Below are 25,088 nucleotides of genomic sequence, written 5' to 3' on the forward strand. Positions count from 1 at the left end.
TAATCACACGTACAGAAATGTTCAGTAAAAATTACGGATCTCACAATTCGCTCACCGATTACGGAATCGACTCAGAAAATTTAAGCGACGGTATCGTAATTTTTCACACGAGATTCAGATAAAAATTACGAAACGCTCTGGAAAAATTCCGTGACAGTTCCGTAAAATTTCCTACAACCACATTTCGCTTCGAGATTACGAGAAAGATACGTAATTTTTATTGAATATTTCTCTCCGTGCAGAAGACGGGAAGAAGTAGGAGAGGAGAAATGAGTCACCCTCATTCGTATTCGAAAGCTTCAATTGCAGGATAGACTGCGGGTGGGGGTAATGGTACCTAGTCCTAGTCCGTAGGTCAAAAACTGGGCACCGGTGTACCTGCGCCCCCACCCACCCCCCATCATCCTCATCCGCAGGGCCAACCAGCAGTCATTGCACTCCCAAACACCTCTTGACAATCAGTTGTGCTACAGAGCTCTTCTGACCCACATGCACTTATAATTCCTACACTTATTTCTTCTTCGCATTCATGAAGAAATGAAGTCTCCACCGGCGGATACATTCACGGAGGTAATTTCACTCAATTTATTCCATTTATAAGTATCCATTGGCATCAAGAATTAATTATTGACATATCTCAGTAGTTTATTTTGATTTAAATGCCCTTTGAACACTGAATACCGGATTAGTTCATATTTTTAATATTTGAAAAATGGAGGATTCAGTTTTTGACTTTTATCAGTATGCAATTTGTCCTGCGAGTAATGAAGGGTACAATGGGACAAAATATAGCACATTTCATTACGCGCAGAAAAAAATTTCGTAGACAGGTCCAGCGAATTCGATAGAAAATTCAATTGAATTTCTAATTAATTTTTGTATGTTTTAGGATTATATATTTCATGATTTAGATATATTTTTGTTGAAAATTCTATTCGTTTTGGCCGGTTCTATTGAAAAACTCCGAGCAATAGAAACTATTCTATATAAAAAATCAGTAGAATTTTATCTTTTTATAATTTTTTTTTTCTGTTGATACATTTACGGAGGTGATTCCACTCAATTTGTTCCATTTATAAATATCCATTGGCGTCAACAATTAATGATTGACATATCTCAGTAGTTTATTCTTATTTGAATGCCCTTTGAACACTGAATACCGGATTATTTCATATTTTTAATATTTGAAAAACGGAGGATTCAGTTTTTGACTTTTATCAGTATGCAATTTGTTCTGCGAGTAATGAAGGGTACAGTGGGACAAAATATAGCACATTTCATTACGCGCAGAAAAAAATTTCGTAGACAGGTCCAGCGAATTCGATAGAAAATTCAATTGAATTTCTAATTAATTTTTGTATATTTTAGGATTATATATTTCATAATTTAGATATATTTTTATTGAAAATTCTATTCGTTTTTGACCGATTCCATTGAAGAACTCCGCGCAGTAAAAACTATTCTATATAAAAAATCCATAGAATTTTATCTTTTTATACATTTCCTACAGGACTTCCTCGTCATGAATTTTCTAAATATTTTCCGCTCTATTTTTTTCTTTTCCTTTTCCATTAAAAATATCAAACAAAAAACTTAGAAAATTCGAGTCGAGCAATTTCTATACAACTTTTTCAGTAAAATAAATTGTACAGAAAAATCTAATTCTATTGATTTTTTCTAGAATACTTCCCATTGTACATGTCCACTCATTCTTTTTTTGTCTCATCTGCGTGTTTTTTTTCAATAAAATCGGCCACAAATTTTTACGGAAAAAATCACAGAATTTACGTGACGATTCGTACAATTTCAGTTCCGACTCACTCTTTATTGAATTTTACTTCGCTCGCGGATTACATATCAAAACGTAATTTTACGTTTTTCCCAGTAATTTTTATTGAAATTTCTCTCCGTGCACTCCAAAATTAAGGGTCAAAATAAGGGTCGCAGGTGTCAGAATAAGTGTCCACATAAGGGCTACGAGGCTCATAAGGGGCTGCAGCCCCCCATAAATTCATAAAAATATAAACCAGTACCGAAGTATAAAACAGTTCAAGCTGACTCATCTCCCAGTTGAGTTTTCGATGAATACTTCCGAATCTAAGAGAGATACCGAAATTTTCGTAATAACATTTGTTGTAGCTCTCAATCAGCTCTCCAAAAAAGGCTCTAACAAAGATTTCCCCATCTCCCTTAGATTCCGAGATATTCACTGAAAACGGGCCAATAGTCAAAGCTGACTCGCTTTACCCCTTCGCTCTGAAATGATCCTGCATAAAACAGCCAATAAAAATCATAATTTGCGCAGCGAATGCTGAGGAGGAGCTCTGGAATGAGTCTTCTCCGCAGAAGCAAGGTCCTCGAGGCCATCGAGGAGGACCTGCGCCCGACTCCCCGCAGAACTCCGCAGTCCAACGACGGAAGTTCGTACATTTCGTCATCGACGGGAGCCAACGAGTTAGAGTCGCAAATTGCCGCTCTAGAGATTATAAATGGAGACAGAGAGAGAGTGGAGATTGGTGGGGGGCGTGAAATTAATTTGGCGACGAGAGTGACCGATGACGACACCGAGGACATCCTGGAGTCCCCGCGGGCCAAGAGGAGGTGCTTCAGGCCGGACATGGAGTCCACCAGAATCTCCGTGATAACTCGAAACCCCGGGGGGATGACGGGTCAACTGGTGCAGGTCGAGAGGACAATTCCAGCGATTCCAGCGGGGCGGCAGAGGGGAGAGGGGAAGATACCGTACGAGGTGGAGAGGTTCCTCGAGGAGGCGCTCGGGGACGAGTTGAACACGACGGACAGGAGCAATTCGCATTTTAATGCCAGCGAACTGATCTCCGAGGGGAGAACGCCGTTCCTCAGGAGAATCATGAGGTTCTGGAACCACAAGAGGAGCGATAATTCCAGCAATGGTGCGGACCCCTCGAGGGGGGCGAGCGACAACAGCACCCTGAATCGGAGCGTGAGACTTTACAGGACTTTCTCGCAGAGGATTAAACAGGTATTTTTTTAATAGTACAATCTTCTTTAAATTTGTTCTTATCATATATGAGATATTCAAATTCACCATGGAAATAATACTAAGTCAATCATGGCGGAGTGGATTGCTGACAAGAAGCGTCACATTTTTTTTAAACGAGGAATCTCCCGATTAAATTCCAGAAAATCCGAGCAGCCCTGATAAGAGATAAATCCCCCGAGGTCAGCCCCCCAGAGCCCGCGCGTCAGCCATCCTTCGACAAGGATCGAATGGACACGATGGAGCACATCCTGAAGCACATGAAGATCCAGCAATGCACGATTGAGCAAGCGAGCAAAGCCCTGAACGTCTGTCGCACGAGCAAAGAGTTCATAGGCAGTTCAGAGGAGGTGGAGTCAGAGCGTCTGCTGCTGATCGCTGGGATTCGCAAGCGTCTGCTCCAAGAAGAGCTGAAAAAGCTCAGCAACCCCTCCGAGGAAATTTGTCACGTGAAAGAGCCATCGGACCTCACAGAATGGGCGGAGGTCACCATCGAAAACATTAATCTGCCCCTTCGTGAGTGCCTCACGAGGGAGTCCCAGTCTGGTGAGCCTGGGGAGTGGTTCGTAGTCGTCATCATCGAGGGAACCAACGTCTGGGGGAGTTCCCCTGTTCTTCGGCCTGTGGGCTCGATGCTCCTCGAATTCTCAAACTTTCTGTGCACCATTGACAACTTGCAGCCCAATTTCAGGATCACCATCGAGGTGTACAGCCTGAATTTGAAGTGTGGGCCGATTAGCAGTGACGAAGACAAGACCCACACCCTCAATTCCACGTTGAACAGAACGTGGACTTATCTGTCGCCCTCGAAATTCATGAGACGAGGGGAGAAATCTCCCAGAGTCAAGCTTGACCAGAAGGTTCGATCGTCTTCCTTCAGCAAGTGCGGATACTTAGGACTCAGCCTTCATGATCTGACACTGTCCTCTCCCTGGACACTGACAGCTGTCCCTCATGACTCCATTCTCCGAGGCATCGTCGATCTCAATCTCTCGTGCAAACTTCATTTGTCGACTTGTCATCAGGGCTTTCTCAATTTCGGAGAGAGGGCCGGGGACTTCATCGTCTGGAACAGACGCTGGTGCGTCCTCAAGGGGTACACCCTCATGTTCTGGAACTACCCCAGGGAGCAGGAGTGCAAACCCCCGGTGAAAACTATTGATCTGATGCAGTGCTGCTCGGAGAGGATTGGCCAGGTCGACAGGGAAATCTGCTCCAAGTCCAGGACTATTCTTGTGGAGACCATGAGGCTCAGGGAACCGGGGGATGGGGAGGGGGTTCTCATGGTGTGCAGACAGGGTCACACAGTACAGAGGTAATTAAATAATTTAATGCAGCAGCGAAAGCGCGGTAAGGAAACCGGTAAAACGGGCTAAGTCGATTTTTCAGTATTTTTTCAGGGGTTTTGGAGGAATATCTCGGAATCTGAGGGAGATAGACACTTTTTTGTCAGGACCTTTTTTGTAGGGCCGATTGAGGGCTATAAAAAAGATCTTGAGAAAGATTTTGCTAGCCCTCTTAGATTCCGAGATATTCAGCGAAAACTGAACTAAAGGCAAAATCGACGACCCGGCTTACTGTTTCAATACTGAATTGAGGTATTCCACCGCGAGAAATTAATGGCTATTTTTTCTAGGATTAGGGGGTTGAAGAACTATCTCTCAAATTTTTTTCAGATTTTTTCCGCAACCCAGTTTGGAGATGTGATTTTTTCTTCATTTTTGAGTTTTTTTCCAATAACTCGAGTTCTATTTGTCCGATTTTGATTTATTAAGCCTCGAAATTTTCCATTTTTTACCGCCTATTCGAGTATTTTTGGTGTTATTTTTTTAGATTCCTAGATGCCCATAATAACGAATTTTCAAAAAAAAAAAATGAAAAACTTGAATTTTGCAACTTATGTTACGGTTGATTTTCAAAAAATTTTTTTTCAGTAATTCTTGTAATCAACACTGAGGGTCAGCGGTTGACTCATTCGGCGTGGAATACCTCAATCAGATAATCGTCCTGACGAATTTCTTGACTAAATAATAATAATTATCTTGTTTTTTCCAGGTTCTTACTGTCTTTCGACAATAAAAAAGATGTAAACGAATGGGCATTGAAGCTGAACAACGTAATCACTGCCCTTCGAGATTGGAACGTGAAGTTGATGAAGAATATTCAGAAATCACCGATGATTCCAGCTCTCAAAACCTAGTTTTTATAACAATTTGTACTCAATATTAACTTAACAATATTAACTTGCCCTGTTGTAAAATAAACATAAGAACCAATAAACTCGCAATTTTCATCGCTCCTAAGCAAGACTTGAGGTCTGCTCGGCCTCCGTTTATTCTTCTTCATTTTTAAAAAATAGAATTGAATGTCTCATGTTCCTGATCTTTTGCCTCCACAAAAAATATTAATTACAACTTGAAAATACTTAATTGTGATATTGATCTTTCACATCTCCACATCAACAATGACCACTGGATTCATATCGCAGTGGTCCGCCGATCGACGTTGACAAGAAATCGCAGGTCCCATCGTGCAAATGCACGTCACGCATTCCGAATAAATATCACTCTGTGGAGGTAATACGTCGCCGTATTTCATGGTCAAATTGCCGAATTGGCAGTGCACACCTTTCCTTTTCAAACCCACGTTCTTCAGCACTTTATCAGCCGCATTCTCTGAAAAGCATAAGACGAATTGCGGCTTTCACGTTCACATAATTCAGTAGCGAAGTGCACTGAGAGAAAAACGACAAGGTTCTCGAACAAGTCTCACTTGTGCCGAGAAAATAGTTTTTTGAAAATTATCAAAAAAGGATTTTCTTGGGCCAAACATGCAGAGAGTGCGCTGGAAAATATTTTTTTTATCAAATAAAAATCGTCATTTGAAATTTTTTACTTCAAGAATATTTTTTTTTACAAATTAATAAATTTGTTTACTACACTGAGAGAAAAACGATAAAGTTCTCAAAGAATTCTTCCTTGTGCCGAGAAAATAGTTTTTTGGAAATTATCAAAAAAGGATTTTCTTGGGCCAAACATGCAGAGAGTGCGCTGGAAAATATTTTTTTTATCAAATAAAAATCGTCATTTGAAATTTTTTACTTCAAGAATATTTTTTTTTACAAATTAATAAATTTGTTTACTACACTGAGAGAAAAACGATAAAGTTCTCAAAGAATTCTTCCTTGTGCCGAGAAAATAGTTTTTTGGAAATTATCAAAAAAGGATTTTCTTGGGCCAAACATGCAGAGAGTGCGCTGGAAAATATTTTTTTTATCAAATAAAAATCGTCATTTGAAATTTTTTACTTCAAGAATATTTTTTTTTACAAATTAATAAATTTGTTTACTACACTGAGAGAAAAACGATAAAGTTCTCAAAGAATTCTTCCTTGTGCCGAGAAAATAGTTTTTTGGAAATTATCAAAAAAGGATTTTCTTGGGCCAAACATGCAGAGAGTGCGCTGGAAAATATTTTTTTTATCAAATAAAAATCGTCATTTGAAATTTTTTACTTCAAGAATATTTTTTTTTACAAATTAATAAATTTGTTTACTACACTGAGAGAAAAACGATAAAGTTCTCAAAGAATTCTTCCTTGTGCCGAGAAAATAGTTTTTTGGAAATTATCAAAAAAGGATTTTCTTGGGCCAAACATGCAGAGAGTGCGCTGGAAAATATTTTTTTTATCAAATAAAAATCGTCATTTGAAATTTTTTACTTCAAGAATATTTTTTTTTACAAATTAATAAATTTGTTTACTACACTGAGAGAAAAACGATAAAGTTCTCAAAGAATTCTTCCTTGTGCCGAGAAAATAGTTTTTTGGAAATTATCAAAAAAGGATTTTCTTGGGCCAAACATGCAGAGAGTGCGCTGGAAAATATTTTTTTTATCAAATAAAAATCGTCATTTGAAATTTTTTACTTCAAGAATATTTTTTTTTACAAATTAATAAATTTGTTTACTACACTGAGAGAAAAACGATAAAGTTCTCAAAGAATTCTTCCTTGTGCCGAGAAAATAGTTTTTTGGAAATTATCAAAAAAGGATTTTCTTGTGCCAAACATGCAGAGAGTGCGCTGGAGTAAAAAATTTTTGTCGCAGAAATAGATTTAGTAGTTAAAAAAAATTGCATTATCTGTAGACGCAAGAAATGTCATTTCCAGCACTACTCCTTCGTTATTCGATACTCCCACACGTATTTTGCTCCCGAAAAATCTTTGTTTAATGCGAAACAAGGGATAGTAGTTTTTCGTTTCGGCTGTCTAATAATCACAGACAACAAATGAACCCTTAAATGAAACAATAATAATGATACGATAGCAATCTTGTAACTTAGGGATAAAATATATGTTGATAAATTTTCCTCTGTATGAGATATTTTCATCCTGAAGAGGCACCGTCTGGTGTGAATTATCCGCCTCTTGAGCCAAATATTTCGTTGCCGTCGAAAGCAGAACAATTGTTCATGTCCGAGACTTTCAAATTCGAACCAAACAAAACAAATTTTTTTTTGCAATTTTCAACTAGCGATTTTGTTGGCCCAAACGAGACTTGTTTGACAATTTTTTTTTCTCTCAGTGTGAAAAATTTTGCCATCTCCCTTAGATTTCGAGATATTCATTAAAAAATGGTCAATAGTCAAAAGCGACTTGAACCGTTTACCGCTTCGCTGCTGAATCTTAGTCATGTAATTTAGACGGGGCGTTTTTTTTTCTCTTAGTCATGTAATTGTTATTGTTGTTTATGTTACTTACGACATCTGAAGAACAATGGACAGTCTTTGCTCATTGATTGATCAGCCTCGTATACCGGAGCACAGCGGTTCGCGATGGCCTCTCCATGAGTTAGTTCAGAGTCGCATGAATTGCTGGGTTCGAATGTACAAAAGGGCTCGATATTTTCTCCTGAAAAGCCACGTTTTCCTGTAAATTCGCCTTATACACGTTACACGGCCCGGAGTTTCGGAATAAAAATTTTTCAAATCCGACTATTTGTGATGTTTTCGGCGGATATTTTCATTGATAGGACTTCTAGACACCTCAAATGAGATGTCCCCCTACTGCACAACGACTATCCTAATAAAGTAGATGAAAAATGTATCCGAATCATCACGGACTTTCAAATGCAAAATCGACGTATTAAAGGTTCCACCAAAATAGAACTCACATAATGTACTACTTTGTTATTTTTTCTTTAAGCCATTTGTTTATATTCATAATTCTTATTTATCAATTTTTACAGCTGTATAAACCAACCGATTTTGTGCTGCGTAATAAAAAATTAATAAAAAATGAGATATCAAATTTTTTAAAAATTTTCTGAGGCTTTACTGCAGTGTTAATTTGTAAATTTGGTGATTGGAACCCTCATAAGACCTTTTTACGACCTTCTGTGACCCCGTAAGGGTCGTCATCACTCGACAATTTTCCATTACCTCAGACAATTTTCAATGAATAATTATCGAATAAAATCCCATTAAATTTACCCTGATACCCGCGGCCACAATAGCATCTTTTTCCCGGTTCGGAAATAGGTTCAAAGTATTCTCCAATCTTAAGATTCCACCAAAATAGAACTCACATAATGTACTACTTTGTTATTTTTTTTAAGCCATTTGTTTATATTCATAATTCTTATTTATCAATTTTTACAGCTGTATAAACCAACCGATTTTGTGCTGCGTAATAAAAAATTAATAAAAAATGAGATATCAAATTTTTTCAAATTTTTCTGAGGCTTTACTGCAGCGGTAATTGTAAATTTGGTGATTGGGACCCTCATAAGACCTTTTTACGACCTTCTGTGACCCCGTAAGGGTCGTCATCACCCGACAATTTTCCATTACCTCAGACAATTTTCAATGAATAATTATCGAATAAAATTCCATTAAATTTACCCTGATATCCGCGGCCACAATAGCATCTTTTTCCCGGTTCGGAAATAGGTTCAAAGTATTCTCCAATCTTAAGATTCCACCAAAATAGAACTCACATAATGTACTACTTTGTTATTTTTTTTAAGCCATTTGTTTATATTCATAATTCTTATTTATCAATTTTTACAGCTGTATAAACCAACCGATTTTGTGCTGCGTAATAAAAAATTAATAAAAAATGAGATATCAAATTTTTTCAAATTTTTCTGAGGCTGTACTACAGTGTTAATTTGTAAATTTGGTGATTGGGACCCTCATAAGACCTTTTTACGACCTTCTGTGACCCCGTAAGGGTCGACAATTTTCCATTACCTCAGACAATTTTCAATAAATAATTATCGAATAAAATCCCATTCAATTTACCCTGATATCCGTGGCCACAATAGCATCTTTTTCCCGGTTCGGAAAGAGGTTCAAAGTATTCTCCAATCTTGTAAACTTTACCATCAACTTGACACGTCGTCTCGACCCCCGCTACCTCAACTACATAAAAATAGTAATTATGAGAATTCCACAATGAAGTCCAGAAGAAATGTAAAGTCAACGGTTCACAGAGAGAAAAATTTTTTGATTTTGTGGGGCGTGTCACTGATGTTCGGAAATCTATCACCAATTATTGATGACACTGGACTGGTGATTTCTGTCTCTGAAATTTGGCAATGGGCTTCTAAAAATGAGTGACGATGTCCCTGACAATCAAAATTTTTTCTCTCTGTTTTACTTGCACCGAATACTCACAACATTTCACAGGTGAAAAGCAGTTCTTCTCGCGTCTTCTGTAACACCCCGGTGGTGGTGGAAGGGAACAGTCGCGACGGTCACAAACAAATTGCGCTCTGAATAAAAAATAAATATCAACATTTGACGCCTTCGATTTGGGAGAAATTATCATTGAAGAGTGAAAAGAATTCCAATGAAAAATTGATGAATATGAATTCCATATCTGGATTCTTTAAAATATTGTCTTCTCATAAATAAATAATGGAACTTGTTCAATAAACGGTCTATCATTCTTCTGTTGAAAAATTCTCCTTTTTTACTTTAATAAAAAAAATAACAAAATATAATAGTGATAATGAGAAGAGAGAAAATTTAATGAGGAGAAGAATTGAATGCTCTGCAGTGATTATTTATTTTGGCACTTTAAATTGTTCTTACGTGGCGTTCGGCGTGTGCTTGGTGCACTTGCACTCGTTCGCTAATATTCCGTTGACAACAGATACAGAAGAACCAACAGAATACTCTACGCCCTTTAGATAACACACATCCGGATTTCGATTTTTCATACTTTTGCAACTGTATTGGTACGGACAAGTGGATTTTTCTCGTTTATACAAAGGCTGGCATCCCAAGTCATTGTAGAATTTCGTCGGCCCTACGCATGTCTTCGCCCCTGAGTGAAGATATTCAAGTCCTTTTTAATATTTGTAAATGGAAAAAAGAGAAAAATTTTCCTCAAGAGATGAGATATTTGGCGTAAGAAATTAATTTTGTGATATTATGATCATATTTCTCTCCACTTAACTAGAAAAATAGGTGACTGGAAATGAAAATTCGCTGCGGATACAGCTGCCTTCGAACTGTTATTTTACTCACCTCCGAGTATTCCGACAACAGAATATGAACAAATGCAGAGGATTACAATAATGAAATGAAAGCTCATGATGAGACAGACTGGATGTGCGCTGAGACCCTAGTTCGTCCGAGTTTATACGTTTCTTTTCTTTACACAGGTGAATCAAGGAGAAAACTGCGTGGCAAGCCTTTTGCCTGCTGATTGTCCTCACCTATTTACTATAAGAGTGATTAATTATTAACTTACACCAGGTGTCAGTGTAGGTCCAGCTGCGCAAGCAGTCGTTCCGATCGAAATCCGTTGTCTCTGAAAGTCCCGAAACCATTGTCAATTTGTTGAATCTTCGGATGGAATGGCCCGCAATGTTTAATTCTTTGTCATGACACCATAAGTACAAATATCATCCGAATTCCTTAGAAATTGATATCTTATTGATCTTAAAAAAAAAATTTTTTTATCAAATAAAAATCGTCATTTGAAATTTTTTATTTACTTCAAGAATATTTTTTTTTTACAAATTAATAAATTTGTTTACTACACTGAGAGAAAAACGAAAAAGTTCTCAAACATGTCTTACTTGTGCCAAAAAAATAGTTTTTTGAAAATTATAAAAAAGGATTTTTTGTGCCAAACATGCAGAGAGTGCGCCGGGATGAAAAATTTTTGTCGCAAAAATAGATTTAGTAGTTAAAAAAAATTGCATTCTCTGCAGACGCAAGAAATGCCATTTCTAGCACTACTCCTTCGCTATTCGATACTCCCACACGTATTTTGCTCCCGAAAAATCTTTGTTTAATGCGAAACAAGGGATAGTAAAATGTAANATTTTTGTCGCAAAAATAGATTTAGTAGTTAAAAAAAATTGCATTCTCTGCAGACGCAAGAAATGCCATTTCTAGCACTACTCCTTCGCTATTCGATACTCCCACACGTATTTTGCTCCCGAAAAATCTTTGTTTAATGCGAAACAAGGGATAGTAAAATGTAAACAAATTGCATAAATTTCATAAATGTCCCTAGAAGGTGGGATGGCCGTCGTAAGGAATGCGTAAAATGCGCGTAAAATGTCTACAAATTGCATAAATTTCATAAATGTCCCTAGAAGGTGGGATGGCCGTCGTAAGGAATGCGTAAAATGCGCGTAAAATGTCTACAAATTGCATAAATTTCATAAATGTCCCTAGAAGGTGGGATGGCCGTCGTAAGGAATGCGTAAAATGCGCGTAAAATGTCTACAAATTGCATAAATTTCATAAATGTCCCTAGAAGGTGGGATGGCCGTCGTAAGGAATGCGTAAAATGCGCGTAAAATGTCTACACATTGCATAAATTTTTTTTTTTTTTTTTTTCTTTAANTTAATTTAGTAGTTTTTCGTTTCGGCTGTCTAATAATCACAGACAACAAATGAACCCTTAAATGAAACAATAATAATGATATGATAGCAATCTTGTACCTTAGGGATTAAATATTTGTTGATAAATTTTCCTCTGTATGAGATATTTTCATCCTGAAGAGGCACCGTCTGGTGTGAATTATCCGTCTCTTGAGCCAAATATTTCGTTGCTGTCGAAAGCAGAACAATTATTCATGTTTGAGACTTTCAAATTCGAACCAAACAAATTCTTTTGTGGCCATTTTCAACTAGCGTTTGAGGCCAACAATTTGAACAAACAATTTATTTATTTCAAATAAATAGTTGTCTTATTTTATGAAAATCACACTGAGCAAATGAAAATATTTTCGTGTTTTTTCTGATTATGAGTTTTAGTCGCTTGTTGTTAATAACTTTTTTAAAAATTGTATGCATTTTCGCGGTGAGTGCGCTGAAAAGCTTTGACTGTTGAAATTCACAACGGGCTCAACTTGACGTGTGAAGAAGTCTCACTTCGACTTCATTCATATATTCCACTTCAGTTTACATTAGCTCCACTTCAGTTTGCACTGAAGTGTTTTATCTTCCCTCATTGGACGTGAACGTAAATGTTACACATTCATTAAATTGTTGACACAAGAATTACGTGAATGATCGACTTCTTTGGTATCAGATAGCAGAATCCTTGAAGAAACAGACGCAATTTATTGACAAGTGTTAATAATGGATTTTATTTTTCGGCAACTGTCACAGCTCCACTTGTTCAAACACTCGTGGTGAGCATTNTTTTTTTTTTTTTTTTTTTTTTTTTTTTTTTTTAATGTGCCCCGTGGCTTGGCACAGTGGGTAAATTCGTTGCCTCACATGCGAAAGGTTCCGAGATCAAATCCCGGCCGGTAGAATGGTGCGATCTAACCATTTTTAATTCTTGATCATCATCGCAGTATACCCTAGCCGGGTCGAAGCGATCTAAGATAACGATAAAAAAAAAAGTTTTTTTATATGAAAGAAACATAACAGTGATGATAATATAACACAATTAAATCATTGTTACTCGATGTTGCATAAAAATGTGTTGATTAATGCTTTATTGATCGCAATTTCCACATTGATTTTTTAAAATAAATTCTGTATTTCCGATGTCGACCTGTGCTTGAAACTACTTTATTTTGACACCAATATTTCAGCATCTCCAATGAGTATTGAATCAGGCTGACACTGATCCTCCAGTCGGCGTTGACAAGAAAGCACAGGTCCTACCAGACAACTGCATGTCACACATTTCGATAAAATGTCACTCCCCACACTCAATTCGTCACCAAATTCCATTGAGATGTTACCGAATCGGCACTTCACACCCATTTTTGTCAACCCGTTGTTCTTGATGACTTTGTCAGCATCATTCTCTGAAAAGCCCAGAAAGAAATTCAGTAGCGAAGTGGCAAAACGGTTCAAGTCAATTTTGACTATTGTCCAGTTTTCAATGAATATCGCGGAATCTAAGCCAGATAGAAAAATTTTTATCTGAACCTTTTTTGCAGCTCTCAATTCGCTCTACAAAAAAAGTCATTACAAAAATATCGCTATCTCCCTTAGATTCGGAGATATTCCCCGAAAACTCAACTGGGAGTTTCACATTCACATAATTTTAGTCGTGTAACTCATGTTTCCTAGTTACTTACGACATCTGAAGATCAATGGACACTCTTTGGTCATTGATTGATGAACCTCGTATACTGGAGCGCAATCATTAGCGATGGCGTCTCCATGAAGTAGTTCAGAATAGCACGAATCGTTGGGTTGGAATGTGCAATAAGGTGCGACATTTCTTCCTTAAAATATCCCAAGAGACGGATGGACAGTTAAATTTTTTTGGAATAATGAGGGCGGTTTAGACTGGTTAGCGGGGACATATAAACATTAATAAACTCTGAAAGCAGAGGGTGATTGCAAATTGTTTGATAATCAACGCTACACCGATACCACAGGCCATTGATTAAATTTGATTATACGTAGTGGTGACCATTTTTTCCCCCGAAAAAAATTCTTCGGAAAAAATTTCCCCGAAAAAAAATTTAAAAATTTCTTTTCATAATTTTTTCCTTGACATTTTTTCCCATTTTGGGGAAAAAAAATTTTCAAAAAAAATAATTTTTTTTTGTGTTTTATGATGAGCGTTTGAAAAGAATTGTTGACAATTATGATGCTGATGAATGTGATGAATTCTTGAAGGATGTAGCTAATTTAGTGTTGTTGTAAATTGACAGCTGATGATGAATTGAAAAATAAATCTTTGATTGATTAGTATTTGAGGTATTTTGTGGGGGAATTTCATTTGGGGAAATTTTTTCCGGGGAAATTAATTCCGGAAACCATTTAATTTACCGGTATATCCAGTGCCACAATAGCATCTTTTTCCCGGTTCGGAGGCAGGTTCAAAGTACTCTCCAAGCTTGTAAACTTTACCGTCAACGCGACACGTCGTCTTGATCCCCGGTCTCTCAACTGCATGAAGATTGGAGTTATGAGAATTCCACAATGAACCGTCACCGGTTCACAGAGGAAACAAACGTTTTGATTTTCCATTGATTTTTTTCACACGTAAATACTCACAACATTTCACGGGTGAATAGCGGTTCTCCACTGAATCACGTGTTCTGTAACACCCCGGTGGTGGTGGAAGGGAACAGTCGAGACGGTCACAAACAAATTGCGCTCTAAATAAAAAATAACTATCAACATTTGACTCCCTCAATTTGGGAGATATTATCATTGAAGAGTGAAAATAATTCCAATGAAAAATTGATGAATATGAATTCCATATCTGGATTCTTTAAAATATTGTCTTCTCATAAATAAATAATGGAACTTGTTCAATAAACGGTCTATCATTTTTCTGTTGAAAAATTCTCCTTTTTTACTTTAATAAAAAAAATAACAAAATATAATAATGATAATGAGAAGAGAGAAAATTTAATGAGGAGAAGAATTGAATGCTCTGCAGTGATTATTTATTTTGGCACTTTAAATTGTTCTTACGTGGCGTTCGGCGTGTGCTTGGTGCACTTGCACTCGCTCGTCAGCATTCCGTTGACAACAGATACAGAAGAACCAACAGAATACTCTACGCCCTTTAGATAACACACATCCGAATTTCGATTTTTCATACTTTTGCAACGGTATTGGTACGGACAAGTGGATTTTTCTCGTTTATACAAAGGCTGGCATCCCAATTCTTTGTAGAATTTCGTCGGCCCTAAGCATGTCTTTGGCCCTGAGGGAACGTATTCAAGTCCTTGTTAATATTAATGACATTTTGGACCCCTACTTATTTTACTCACCTCCACGTACTCCGACGATGGAATACGAGCACAAAACGCAGAAGATGACAATAATAAAATTGAAGTTCATGATAAGACAGACTGGATATGCGCTGGAACTCTACTTTGATTGAGTTGAGCTGTTTCTTTCCTTTACATACACTGAGAAAAAAAATTACTTTTGCCAGGTAAATTTACTAACTACAAGAAAATCCACGCAAATATTTATATACTGTGAGGTATTTTTCCAAGCGCGTCTGCGGGATTCAGACACGTGGTTCTCCACGAACTTTCAGTGACCCTTTTGGACTCTCTCAACCCGGAATTAGAACGACGGGAATAACGAGAGAAGACAAAATGCCAAAAAGGGCGCCAGTCCTTTTAACCGCCAAAGGACAAGGTCACACCGTTGAGCCGCGTTCCATGACTGGCCCAGATAACCGCGGAGGCGTGTGGGAACAGGCTACAATGAGCGGAACTCAACAATATGCAAACTTTTACGAAACAAAAAAAAAAATATTTTTAATCCAATGAGTTAAGTCTTATCTTTTACACGTGCGGGAGAGGTCTCCCACGAGAGCAAAGACGCTATACAACCCAAAAAAAAATGTAATTAACTTGGGGATACTAACTAACTAAAAGAATTAATAATAATTTTAGAGATGCGTGGGAGACGCTAAGACGCGAGGATCACCCGTAAGCGACGACGACGCGCGAGCCACACGAATGAAGAAATTGAACAAAGTTCCAAAATCAAAACCGATAAACGGCAACAATATGAATGAAATAATTAATATTCACTAATGAAAATAAAGGAATGAGGCCAAAGGCCACTGAGTGCCGCGTCCCGAAGGCAGAAGGCTCGAATTTTAACACTCAAACGGTGTCCAAAATGGCCACCGCAGAAATAAATCGAAAAACTACGCGAGCACTCACAAATTAAATCACGCTCACCGTTTGATACGCGAGAAACTCCAGGGTAAACTCGTCTGGACCCTCAGTACGGCGACGTCAGGAAAAGGCCGGAAAATCCAGGCACACCAAAGTAATAATTGTTTTAACAATTTAAAGAAGCTCAAAGAGCATAATAAAACTTTAATTGCGCAGAGCGACTTAATATGGCTGAACCCCAGCGAAGAGTGTCCGTCGGGGCCGTACATCGCCCCGAGGAACCTCAAAATCTTTTCTACCCCCACCCCAATCACACGATGAAGCGCGGAGAATCCGCGTTATTATATGATTTTGAATTGGGAATTTTAAAATTGTCATAATTCCCAGTTCCTGAGTTCCAGAGAACTGAGACCTGCGCTGCGCGGTCGGTGAATGTGATCCGCATTGAACAGCGCAGAAGCCAACATAATCCGATGCTCCCTCAATGTTGCAGCATGAGTTTTTTACTGGGCGGCCTTGCGGTCATGTGATGTGAGTCTCCTAGACTCGGTGTGTGCGTATGTCGGTGTGATGTGTATTTTTCTTTTCTACTCATCAAGAAAATCAAATTCCATAGAAAATATCTCAATAGAATAAGTTATATAGAAAAATTGAATTCTATTGTTTTTTCCTACTAAATATTTTCTATTGAACATTTCAATAGAAATTCAATAGAATTTCCTAACGAATTCGATAGGTTTTTCTATTAAATTTTTCCGTCCGTGTTACGGAAAAGATACGCAATTTTTATTGAATATTTTTCTCAGTGTGAGAACTCGCTGTGGATACAGCTGCCTTCGAATTAATATTTTACTTACCTCCACGTACTCCGACAATAGAATAAGAGCACAAAACGCAGATGACATTAATAAAATTGAAGTGTCTCATGATGAGTCAGACTGGATATGCGAATCTAGGAGAAAAAGCGCGTTAACCCCTGTGCTTTCTAGTTTTCCTCATCCATTTACCGTAAGAGTGATTAATTATTACCTTATCCTAGGTGTTATTCCAGCTCCAGTTGCGCACACAGTCGTGTCGATGGACATCCCACCCCATCGATATCGAATATAAATTTATGTTTCATATATATTTTATATTTTATATAAAATTATTAATAATTATATATACAATATAAAAATAATATTATTATATTTATATTTTATACTATGGGGCTTTGCCCTCTGCTCACTTCGCTCGCCGACCCCGCGGGGGACTTCGCCCCTCGCTCGCTTCGCTCGCTCCCCCCAAACCTCTGGTGCGACTGCTTGGCTAAGGAGTTTGCTTCTTATAATCCCATTATTTATTTCATTTTTCTGAAGGAGCTAATGTTTTTTTTTCTCTGTAAGAATGTCTTCATCTTATCTGTGTATACAGATGAGATTATATAACATTTATATAAAATATAAATTAATATGTTTCATATGTATTTTATATAAATCTTATATATATTCGAAGAATATATTAAATTGGCCTGTATTATATATATTTTTTTTTTATTTTTCCATGGGGGAGTTTGCACGGAGTTTTTTTTTCTCTTTCGATTTGAGGAAAATTTGAATGTTACACATTTAGCCTCCGAATGGAGGCACTGTAATCGTTAAAATTTACGTTGTGAATTATTTGTGTTAATAAATGTGACTTGAAAATATTCCATGATATTCCAGTTTGACATTGATATTTAATTTTTCACATCTACAGTGATCCAAATTTGGGTTTACATCTCTCGTAAGGCTTAAGTTGGCACATAGGCACAGGTCCTATCAGACACAGGCATATCATACAATCCGAAGGCACATTATCAAAAGGTGCGTCAGTCCTTGGATTCAATTCGTCGCCATATTTCATGGTGAAATTACCGAACTTGCACTCCACCATGTCAAATCTCTCTTTCAGTCTCTCTTCCAGTGGTCTGCCCTTCACAACATAATCATCCTCTCTATCTGGAATATGCAAAAAAAATTACGTCTTTTACGTTCACATAATTTTAGTCATGCCATTCGTGTTTCCTACAGTGATAAAAACAAAGGTTTTTGAGAAATAAGTCTTTACTTAAGACGTGACAAGAGAGTAAAATTGAATTAATTCGTTTAATATTTTTTTTTGCCTCAATTCTAAAACATTTCAATGGAAAAACCACTTTAATTGATTTGAGACCTCGTTTTCTTGATATGAAGAAATTGTCCTCATCTTTCGGACAAGTACAGAATTTCTTGGCGTAAGATTTTTTTTCCTTAGTGTGAGATACTGTGCGCTTGGGTTTTGGTATACAATACGTACCCCTGCCAGATACCCTGCTAGAAATTGTCACATGGGGAGTGGGTTGCCAGAGGTGAATTTAGGACTCTTCGGAACACTATATATAATTATATAAGTGGCCGGGTATGTGTACGGGACCTCCCATTTCGCCACCCTCCTTCAAAAGGCAAATTTATTTTAATAAATTAATTTAAAGATAGTCACTTTCTAAATTCACGAGCATGGTAAAGCTTCGAATTACGAGCCTTACCAGCTCTTGGCGTTACCCAGGACCCACGGTGCGGACGTGGCTGGCATCGGGTCCCAAAAATTCCCAAATATAAAATTTATATTGAGAAAGGGTCCGTATAGTCTACCAACACCTGCGCTTGGAAATTTTTAAGCCACGAATTTCTTGATACAAGTAACGAAGTACTTCTGAAAGAAAAACTTGTTTTCTCAGCGTAGTTACTTACGACATCTGAAGAACAAGGGAGTCCTTTTGCCCGGCGATTTTGGAGCCTTGAATACGGGAGCACAACCGTTAGCGACGGCCTCTCCGTGAACTAGTTCAATATCCTGCAGAGCTTCGGATTGGTATGTACAATAAGGCGCGATATTTTGTCCTGAAATCCATCCCAAGAGACGAATAGACACTTCGTTTTCTTTTCAATGTTGATGAGTCATTGAACTGATAATGAAATGGAATATTTCTTTTCGATGAGCCTAGATTGAGCTTAATTGATAAATTCGATTTTGTGCTATGATTTTTCCTGCGTGAACAGCCCGGAAAAATATCCTTACAGAACATTGACGAAAAATTCAGAGTGTCCATGTTTGATTTCATGGAGCGAAATAGTATTCAAAAAACGAATTTTTAGAAAAAAACCATTTTATTTTATTTCTCTATTCCCTCTCGACAATGAAACTGAGAGTTAGAGTGTCACAATTTTTGGNAAAAAAAAAAAAAAAAAAAAAAAAAAAAAAAAAAAAAAAAAAAAAAAAAAAAAAAAAAAAAAAAAAAAAAAAAAAAAAAAAAAAAAAAAAAAAAAAAAAAAAAAAAAAAAAAAAAAAAAAAAAAAAAAAAAAAAAAAAAAAAAAAAAAAAAAAAAAAAAAAAAAAAAAAAAAAAAAAAAAAAAAAAAAAAAAAAAAAAAAAAAAAAAAAAAAAAAAAAAAAAAAAAAAAAAAAAAAAAAAAAAAAAAAAAAAATATTTACCGGTATATCCGTGGCCACAATAGCATCTTTGTCCCGGGTCGGAGGTGGGTTCAAAGTATTGCCCAATCTTGTAAACTTTACCATTAACATGGCACGTCGTCTCGACCCCCGGTTTCTTGACTGCGTAAAAATTGTAGTTATGAGAATTCTACAATGAAGTCCAGAAGTAATGTCAAGTCAACGGTTCACAGAGAAAAAAATGTTTTGATTTTGCGAAGCATGTCACTGATTTTCTGGAATCATTAGATCAGCGACCTTATTCTAAAAATTAGTGCTGTTGTCTCCGAAAATGGAAACTTTTTTCCCGGTGTTACCTGTACTGAATACGCACTACATTGCACGGGTGAAACGCAGTTCTGCCTTGAACTAGTCGTTCTGAAACATCCTGGTGGTGGTGGAAGGGAACACTCGCGAAGAAGGTGACAAACAAATTGCGGTCTAAAAAAAAATATCAACATTTGATTTCTCTAATTTGGGAGAAATTATCATTGAAGAGTGAAAAGAATGCCAGAGAAAAATTGATGAACATGAATTTCACATCTGGATTCTTCCGGATATTCTCTTCTCGCAAATAAATAATGGAGCTTGCTCAACAAACGGTCTACAATTTTGCTATTGAAAATGGCATTTTCTATTTTTTCTTTATTTTCATGAAAAAAATTAGGGTACGCCAACCCCCATATGACTCCTATGATACTTATTCTCACCTTTGTGACCCTTATTCTGAACTTCATGACCCTTAATCTGACCTTTGTGACCCTTAATCTGATCCTTGTGACCCTTATTTAGACCCTTGTTACCATTATTTGGACCCTTAATCTGACCCGCATTTGGCCCTGTATTCTGACCCTTGTGACCCTTAATCTGATTCTTGTGACCCTTATTTAGACCCTTGTTACCATTATTTGGGCCCTTAATCTGACTCTCGTGACCCTTATTTCAACCCTTGTGACCCTTAAATTTGGAGTCTTAATTTCAAGTACCAAATTTTCATCACCACAAGGCGATTTTGATTTTCATAACATAGAGAGATGTACAATAGTGATAATAAGAAGAAAGAATTTAACGAGAAGTCGAATTTAGTGCGCTGCAATCAGCGTTGGACATCTGTTGATGACCGCAGTTTTTTACATGACATTGTAAAAAACGCGTAATTTACCTAATAAATGTAAAAAATGTAAAAAAACCAGCCGACGTTACCTTTTATCGTAAACCGTGAAGCTTCGCGATGATTATACCTCGCAAGGGTGATAAACCACGAGGGTCTCACCTCGTAATCGAGGATTTTAATCACTCGAGTCAGGAAATAGTTTTATCGCCGTGTGGCATACAATATTTTATGTCTCTGAGCCCGAAAACCGCGATTTAACCGAGGAAATCCATGTTAGAATCGCAGTTTTACGATCCTAGGGACATAAAATGATATTTTATGCCTCAAGTATCGAGAACCGCGTTCTAATCGAACAAAGTGAAATTAAAATTCGCTGTTTATCTGTCCTCGGGCCATAGTATACTATTTTTTATGTGTCCAATACTGCGTCTTCGTCAGTCGGCATAAAATAAAACATTCTAGTAATTGAAAATTGCGAGCTTTTCGAAGGAATGTAAAAAATATAAAAAATCCGTCGAGGTAATTAACGTAAATTACGTCGGTAAAAAACGGTGTAATTTACCAACGTAATTTACACGCCCAATCCTGTCTGCAATGGTTATTTGTTTTGACACTTTAAATTCTACTGACGTGGCGTTCGGCCTTTGCTTGGTGCACCGACACTCGATCCTGAATCCTCCATCGACAGAAGACCCCACAGGATACTCTACGCCGTGTAGATAACACACATCCGGATTTCGATTTTCGATATTTTTGCAGCTGTACTGGGGCGCACAGATGTGGCTTTCGTTTGCATATAAAGGTTGGCATCCCAACTCTTCGTAGTACTCCGCCATTCTCAATGTGCATTTTTGTTTCTCTGAGTGAACGTATTGAGTTATAAATTATTGCAATATCGTGCGTACTGTAAAATCCGCGGATTTCTCTCTGTATAAATAAAAAAATAAGGCGAAAAATTCAGGGGACACTCAAGTTCAGGGGACGCTGGGTGCCTATACGAGGAGGTGCGTGTATTTATAAGGGATGTCTATATGAGGGGGTGGTCATAAAGGGGATATCGATATTTATGGAGGATTACTATATTAGGGGGTGCTCATATGGAAGATGTTTATGGGTACGGTCACACCGCNGGGGGGGGGGGGGGGGGGAGCGAAGCGAGCGGAGCGAGCAGCGGGCGAAGCCCCCTAGTTTTAAATAATTCGGGAAAATTCAGTAGCGAAGTGGTAAAACGGTTCAAGTCGACTCATCTTCCAGTTGAGTTTTTGAGGAATATTTCCGAATCTAAGGGAGATAGGGAAATTTTCGTAATTACGTTTGTTGTAGCCCTCGTTCGGCTCTACAAAAATGGTTATAATAAAAATTTTGCTATCGCCCTTAGATTCCGAGATATTCATTGAAAACTGGTCAATAGCCAAAATTGACTTGTACCGTTTTACCACCACTACTGAATTATCTTTCTAATTAACTAGAAAGAGAGATTACTAGAAATGAGAATTCGCGATGGGTACAGCTGCCTGCGAATTGCTATTTTACTCACCGCCACGTACTCCGACGGTAGTGTATGAACACAGAACGCAGAGGAGGACAGTAATAAAATTGAAGTTCATGATGAGTCGAACTGGATATGTGTTGAAGCTCCACTTCGTCTGAGTTTATATTCTTTCCTTTACACAGGTGAATCTAAGAGGAATAAGTGGAAAATTGCTCTTGTATTGCGAATAGTAGGGGAGGATGGGGCAAAACGGTCCCCCTTCAATCGTCAATATTTTCCGATTCAATAATCCGATTGGGATGAGTTAGAGCTCGTTTTGAAGAATGAAAAATTATCTTCAAAATGAAGTTGAAACTGGGAATTTTCACAATGTCATTCACAAGTTATTGACAATTGAAGGGGGGCCGTTTTGCCCCACCCTCCCCTATAGTTATTTTTGCTAATGAATTAGCAATATACTTTTTTCCCGATTATTAAATATACATTTATCACTTTTACCACTCATTTATTCAACTAAAAAATCATCAGAAAGCTCACTTTATGGAAAATTCATGAACAATACGAAATTTTCAAAAATCATAAAAATTCAATTAACCTAGATAGTGCCATGGAAACAAACATCCTAAGCTATGATTGAATTCATTTGAAGTATGATATCCAAAGATATCCTCGGGATTCTAATTGATTAAAAAAAAAAATTTGCAAATTTTCAAATAAATCAAAATAACGATCAAAATAACGATTATTGCTTTCGCCTTGATCTTCGAACGCGGTCAAAAGGACACCCAAACAAATTTTTTAAGCAATTATTCAATGATTTCAGAAACAAATTTTTTATTTATCGTGAAAAAAACAATTTAAAAAAAATCCAAACCAAAAATTAATAAATGAATTTTATTTTAATTAATAGAAATTAAAAATTAATTTAATTCATTTAATTAATTCAATTTTCAATCAATTCAACTCATCATTCATTCATTTTTTTCAATTTTCATTTTTAATTTAATTAATTAATTAAATTGAGAAAGCGTGTTAAGTCTTGTGCCTTCTAGTTGCCCTCACCCATTTACTGTAAGAATGATTAATTATTACCGTTCACCAGACGTCACATCAGTTCCCGTTGCGCACAGTCGTGTCACTGGAAATCCGTTGTGGGTAAAAATCCCGAAAATAATTTCAATTTATAAAATCTCCCGATGGAACCGCCCACAAAGCCTCATTATCTATTACGGCGCCATAAGTACAAATATCGTCTGAATTTCTTTGAAGTGGATTTTTATTCTTATCGAAATGATATTCCCGGGCATTAAGAGGATTTGAAGATTTAATGAGCATTTGAATGCGTCGTTCATAAAGAAAATTATCGAGCCGCATCTGGCAATGCCTTCGAGATAAAGTCACCATCATCAGTCTCATACTTTGCGTTTAATCACCTGCTTCAAGTAAATTAAAAAGCAATTTGAATGAATTTCTTCGCTCTGACGCTTCACACCAGTGTTGTCAGATCGTAACGTCAGCCCATTTAAAATTGTACAGGATTTGGCTATAAATAGCCAAAATCTGGCAACCCTGCTTCACACTGCCACGTCTCATCGCCCTCAGCGTTCTGAATATATTTGACTGTTAGAATTCATGAAGTGGTAAACTCAATATATGTTGAAGCCTCAATTGTACTCCTTTTATATTTTCAGTTTACATAATAAAGATTGTTTTTTATCGGAAAACCAACTCCTGAAAAAAAATAAAGACGCCATTTGGGAGCTATTATTGTTCCACTGGTTCAAACATTCATACACAGACCGGTAAATATCCGTAAATTTACCGGTAAATTGTTAGCTGGGTAGTAAATAGAAGACGATGTATGCATGAAAATAATCCAAAAGTTTTTTTTTCACACCCCTGCCCGGAAAGTTCTGATTTTCCTCCCGCTCATCAAAGAGCAAAATACGAACTTTCCTCTGCAGGCGTGTTAAGGGTGCCAAGTGAATTTAAAAAAAGATTCATAAAAAAATTTTTCTTTCCCTCCATCATTGGAGAAATATGTATTCATCCATCCGACGAAATTTCAAACCCGCAACCGGAACTAGACATCGAGAAAATAAATGCGGAAAATCCTCGATTTCGCGTGTCGAACCTCGAGAAAGCATGGGATCAAATGGGTACGGCGGGTTGAAATATCTCTCTTATTCACCCCGGTATCCCATTGTTTTTTGTCGCCATCACATTGAACACATCATTCCCCATATCTTCAAATTTTTTCAAATTTTTCTCGAGTTCCTAGGGGTTGAAACGTTCAATTCAATCAAAACTCCATAAGAGGCCGTGTATAAGACTGATTTTGTTTATTTAATTTCTCGATATCCATAAGTTCTAAAATTTTAAAATTGTCACCGATGTTCACCATCTGTCTAATACTATTAATTAAAAAAATTATAACTTTGTTGGTGAATGTCAATTTTCAAGGTCATCGCCAAATTCACTTGGCACCCTTAAAAAATCGCATGTGCACCTCGGGCGGGTTTTGCAGATGCGTTACACTACTACCTCCCCTGGGCGTGGGTTCGGATCCTACTTCTGACACCAATTGAAAGGCCAGTAGGTTTAAATCAGTAGCGAAGTGGTAAAGCGGCTTAAGTCGACTTATCTCCCACCTCAGTTTTTGAGGAATATTTCCGAATCTAAGGGAGATAGCGAAATTTTCATAATCATCTTTGCTGTAGCTCTCACTCGGCTCTACAAAAAAGGTTACAATAAAAATTTCGCTATCTCCCTTAGATTCCGAGATATTTATTGAAAACTGGCCAATAGTAAAAATTGACTTATACCGGTTTACCACTTCGCTACTGAAATAAATAAAGGTTTATTAAATTAATGAG

The 25,088-nt window shown here is 37.1% G+C and overlaps 4 protein-coding genes across 4 annotated transcripts; 1 reads left to right on the forward strand and 3 right to left on the reverse strand.

Moving 5' to 3' along the window:
* Positions 1 to 537: 537 nt before the first annotated feature.
* On the forward strand, positions 538 to 5,317 carry LOC107048012 (anillin). Its single transcript, XM_015270961.2, has 4 exons — positions 538 to 570; positions 2,306 to 3,001; positions 3,163 to 4,334; positions 5,075 to 5,317. Exons 1-4 carry the CDS (start codon positions 538 to 540, stop codon positions 5,217 to 5,219), a joined length of 2,046 nt encoding a protein of 681 aa, XP_015126447.2. The 3' UTR covers positions 5,220 to 5,317.
* On the reverse strand, positions 5,318 to 10,244 carry LOC107048013. The gene is made up of 5 exons (XM_015270962.1): positions 10,117 to 10,244; positions 9,697 to 9,794; positions 9,322 to 9,441; positions 7,778 to 7,927; positions 5,318 to 5,694 (listed from the first exon to the last, which is right to left on the reverse strand). The coding sequence occupies exons 1-5, from the start codon at positions 10,242 to 10,244 to the stop codon at positions 5,465 to 5,467; spliced, it is 726 nt and encodes a 241-aa protein (XP_015126448.1). The 3' UTR covers positions 5,318 to 5,464.
* A 2,827-nt stretch (positions 10,245 to 13,071) lies between these two features.
* LOC107048014 lies at positions 13,072 to 15,359 on the reverse strand. Its single transcript, XM_015270963.1, has 5 exons — positions 15,249 to 15,359; positions 14,947 to 15,181; positions 14,521 to 14,624; positions 14,293 to 14,412; positions 13,072 to 13,313 (listed from the first exon to the last, which is right to left on the reverse strand). The coding sequence occupies exons 1-5, from the start codon at positions 15,316 to 15,318 to the stop codon at positions 13,072 to 13,074; spliced, it is 771 nt and encodes a 256-aa protein (XP_015126449.1). The 5' UTR covers positions 15,319 to 15,359.
* A 2,459-nt stretch (positions 15,360 to 17,818) lies between these two features.
* LOC107048082 lies at positions 17,819 to 22,327 on the reverse strand. Its single transcript, XM_015271054.1, has 6 exons — positions 22,258 to 22,327; positions 21,351 to 21,579; positions 19,941 to 20,047; positions 19,610 to 19,729; positions 18,869 to 19,018; positions 17,819 to 18,097 (listed from the first exon to the last, which is right to left on the reverse strand). Exons 1-6 carry the CDS (start codon positions 22,325 to 22,327, stop codon positions 17,850 to 17,852), a joined length of 924 nt encoding a protein of 307 aa, XP_015126540.1. The 3' UTR covers positions 17,819 to 17,849.
* Between the last annotated feature and the right edge of the window lie 2,761 nt (positions 22,328 to 25,088).

This window comes from Diachasma alloeum, unplaced genomic scaffold (genome assembly GCF_001412515.2).
Source record: "Diachasma alloeum isolate Michigan unplaced genomic scaffold, Dall2.0 Dall_scaffold_00185, whole genome shotgun sequence".
In the NCBI taxonomy this organism is placed as follows: Eukaryota; Metazoa; Arthropoda; class Insecta; order Hymenoptera; family Braconidae; genus Diachasma; species Diachasma alloeum.